At 43.4% G+C, this 3,469-nt stretch overlaps 1 protein-coding gene and 1 long non-coding RNA gene across 9 annotated transcripts in view; one reads left to right on the top strand and one right to left on the bottom strand.

Moving 5' to 3' along the window:
* Positions 1–863: 863 nt before the first annotated feature.
* The window catches only part of LOC125140692, a 26,186-nt gene continuing 23,580 nt past the window's right edge, over positions 864–3,469 (bottom strand). Inside the window, exon 5 of the long non-coding RNA XR_007139896.1 lies at positions 864–912. This is a non-coding gene — a long non-coding RNA (uncharacterized LOC125140692). The remainder of the gene's footprint in view (positions 913–3,469) is intronic.
* LOC125140689 (microphthalmia-associated transcription factor-like) overlaps positions 951–3,469 on the top strand; it is a 10,041-nt gene continuing 7,522 nt past the window's right edge. For 5 of the 8 annotated variants that reach the window (XM_047809847.1, XM_047809846.1, XM_047809845.1 and 2 more), the window contains exon 1: positions 1,009–1,258. In XM_047809847.1, coding sequence (XP_047665803.1) covers positions 1,115–1,258 — 144 coding nt within the window. In that variant the 5' untranslated portion in view covers positions 1,009–1,114. Of the gene's footprint in view, positions 1,259–2,420; positions 2,688–3,469 lie in introns of those variants that run through there. The other 3 variants (XM_047809852.1, XM_047809848.1, XM_047809851.1) reach the window with 3 other exon arrangements.

Below are 3,469 nucleotides of genomic sequence, written 5' to 3'. Positions count from 1 at the left end.
TTCAATTGTTAGAACTCCCGAGCAGCATGCGGCTCTTACGTTCATATCGAAGTTTGTATTGTGTCTTTTTATTGTGCGTGTTCACTTCGCTTGAGTTCAATACGGTATTTTCCTCAAACGTGCATGTTAGTGGGATGAAAATACCTCAAAGTTTCCCAGTATGATGAAGATCATTTGAGTAAACAATATGTGTCAAGTTCACTCTCAAAATGGCAGGAAAAAGGTGATGATCATGTGTGTCCATGTGTATGATGTGGCTCTTTTTTTGCATTTTTTAACACAGTAAATAATGTGGCTCTTGGTCTCTGACTGGTTGGACACCCCTGGTCTAACCCTGGTCTACAGTAACCAGGAGGTCCTCTAGTAGGGGCTTCCATGGTGGCGGTTTCAGTTGTGCTTCTGCCTCCTTTTGACAACATTACGCTGAAACAGAGCGTGCGGAGCGTAATACAATCTAGGAGCAGTGATACACCAAACCTCCCTTATTACAGTCACACACATTTCTGCTGAGTTTATTTTGTAGTAACGAGTAACGAAGATGTTTAGTGGGAATATAACGGAGTAAAAGTTTACATTTTATCTCGGAAATGTAGTGGAGTAAAAGTGAAAGTTGTCATAAATTTAAATAACGAAGTAAAGTACAGATACGTGACATTTCTACTGAAGTAAGGACGTGTTTGTACTCCGTTACATTACAACACTGACAATAGGTACTTTTAAGTACTTTTGAAACCAGAACTTTTACTTTAGTAAAAAAACTTGAGTTGATACTTCAACTTATACAGAAGTGTTTTTAAACCCTACTATACTTCTACCTGAGTAATGAATGTGAATACTTTTGACACCACTGGTCACACCATCTGCTCTCACACACACACACACACACACACACACACACACACACACACACACCTGCCTGTCCCTCAGTGCGGTGTCCAATGAGAAGCGAGCTCGGCGGTGCATTGTGGGAGATGTAGTTTCCGGTGCCGCAGTGCACTGTAAGCGTGCGGGGGAGAGAAACTACAAACAGGACATCGCGGCGCTGTGAACTTTGTAGTGCGGGTCTGACCTGTCGGTCCGTCTGTCTGTCTGTCGGTCAGCTACAGTCTCGTGCATGTTTTATCCGCTGTTCTGCGGAACCGGAACCGGACGGCATGCAGGCGGAGTCCGGGATTGTTCCAGACCTGGAGGTCGATGTGGAGTTTACCGAAGAACCGAAAATTTATTACGAACTGAAGAGTCAGCCAATCAAACCCAGGTCAGTGTGAGTCACGCGCTCAGAGTCCCGTTAATACCGAGGAGTAATAAATAAATACATTGTACAATTCAGGTGTGAAACTAATTATGTGTGTGTGTGTGTGTGTGTGTGTGAGAGAGAGAGAGAGAGAGTGTGTGTGTGTTTGTGTGTGAGAAAGTGTGTGTATGTGTGAGAGAAAGAGAGAGAGAGTGTGTGTGTGTTTGTGTGTGTGTGTATGTGTGAGAGAAAGAGAGAGAGAGAGAGAGTGTGTGTTTGTGTATGTGAGTGTGTGTGTGTGTGAGAGAGAGAGAGTGTGTGTGTGTGTGTGAGAGAGAGAGAGAGAGTGTGTGTGTGTGTGTGTGTGTGTGTGTGTGTGTGTGTGTGTGTGTGTGTGTGTGTGTGTGTGTGTGTGTGTACACAGACTATACCCATGAACTATATCATATGTGAAATAAGAAGCAGTGTGTGTGCTGCAGTCAGATAAACACATGAACATTATGTATATAGTAATAAAAGTTTTCATTGATCTGTTATATAAGATTCTGTAACTGGGTTAGGGTTAAGGGTTAGGGGTTAGGTTAGGAGTTAGGGTTAGGGGTTGAGGGTTAGGAGTTAGGGTTAGGGGTTAGGAGTTAGGGTTAGGGTTAGGGGTTAGGAGTTAGGGTTAGGGGTTGGGGGTTAGGGGTTGGGGGTTAGGAGTTAGGGTTGTCTCTCTGGTCTAAAGTCTGATTCATGATGAAAAGTAAAACTTTTAACTGTTTAATCAAACAAGTTTCTCAGTAGATAAGTTTAATTATGATTAACATAGTCAAATATTAATGCAAATAATTCATAACCCAGTAAACACCACGTAACTATGATCAGTGTGTGTGTGTGTGTGTGGGTGTGTTGTGTGTGGTGTGTTTGTGTACCACTGATGGGCATTCCTGAATGTCAGGTACAAATTATTTTATAGTGAGACTTAGTCATGTTTTTTCAATATCATCGGATATAAAACTGCATGTGGATTCCTTTTACTGGGTGTATGTCTCCATTTTTAAGTTGTGTGTGTGTGTGTGTGTGTGTGTGTTTTGTTCAGGGGTGGTTTGGGGGTGGGGAATCATGCTGTGTAAAAAAGATAAAGTCGTATGGAGTGACGCTTTCTCACCCAGACTAGATTTAGCCGTCTGAGCGCTCACGCTGAGTTTCATTACACCACTAAAATAAAGCCGTGACAGGAACAAGTGAAGTGTCTTCACACAACCGCACACACACACACACACAACCGCACACACACACACTACTGGCAAGACTTTAACACACACTGACCTGTGTGATTTTTCAGTACTCGTAAGTTGCCTCTGTGGTGCCGCCCCCTTCTAATTCTCTCTCTTACACACAACACAACAAACACACAGTCAGTGTAACTGTCCAAGGGAAACGATCATGTCATCTGTGTGAGCACTCACATGTAAGTAAATCAGAGAGACTGTGTGTGTGTGTCTGTGTGTGTGTGTGTGTGTGTCTGTGTGTGTGTGTGTGTGTGTGTGTGGGAGAGAGGGCGAGAGAGTGTAAATTAGGCAGGGAGGCACCACAAAGGCAGCAATTTCAGTGTGTTAAGGTTAAGGGGCTAGTGTTAGGGTTAGGGTTTGGGGTTAGAGTTGGGGTTAAGGTTTAAGGTTAGCATTAGGGTTTGAGGTTATGATTAGTGATTAAGAGACAAATTTAGGGTGAGGATTAGGGTAAAAGGGTAAAGAGGATAAGTCAGAGTTTATTGCCTGGAATTAATATTTAGGGCATCATGTAACTACTGAGAAAAAACTTCAGAGAGAAAGTTTTCACTCCCACACATTGTCTCTCTCTGTATGTCTCTAGCAGTCTGTCTCTCTCTGTATGTCTCTAGCAGTCTGTCTCTCTCTGTATGTCTCTAGCAGTCTGTCTCTCTCTGTATGTCTCTTGCAGTCTGTCTCTCTCTGTATGTCTCTTGCAGTCTGTCTCTCTCTGTATGTCTCTAGCAGTCTGTCTCTCTCTGTATGTCTCTAGCAGTCTGTCTCTCTGTGTATGTCTCTAGCAGTCTGTCTCTCTCTGTATGTCTCTAGCAGTCTGTCTCTCTCTGTATGTCTCTTGCAGTCTGTCTCTCTCTGTATGTCTCTAGCAGTCTGTCTCTCTCTGTATGTCTCTAGCAGTCTGTCTCTCTCTGTATGTCTCTAGCAGTCTGTCTCTCTCTGTATGTCTCTTGCAGTCTGTCTCTCT

The sequence above is a fragment of the Tachysurus fulvidraco genome, unplaced genomic scaffold, assembly GCF_022655615.1.
Source record: "Tachysurus fulvidraco isolate hzauxx_2018 unplaced genomic scaffold, HZAU_PFXX_2.0 HiC_scaffold_42_np12, whole genome shotgun sequence".
NCBI lineage: Eukaryota > Metazoa > Chordata > Actinopteri > Siluriformes > Bagridae > Tachysurus > Tachysurus fulvidraco.
The sequence above is the reverse complement of the archived record's forward strand: the minus strand, read 5'-3'. Positions and strand labels throughout refer to the sequence as shown.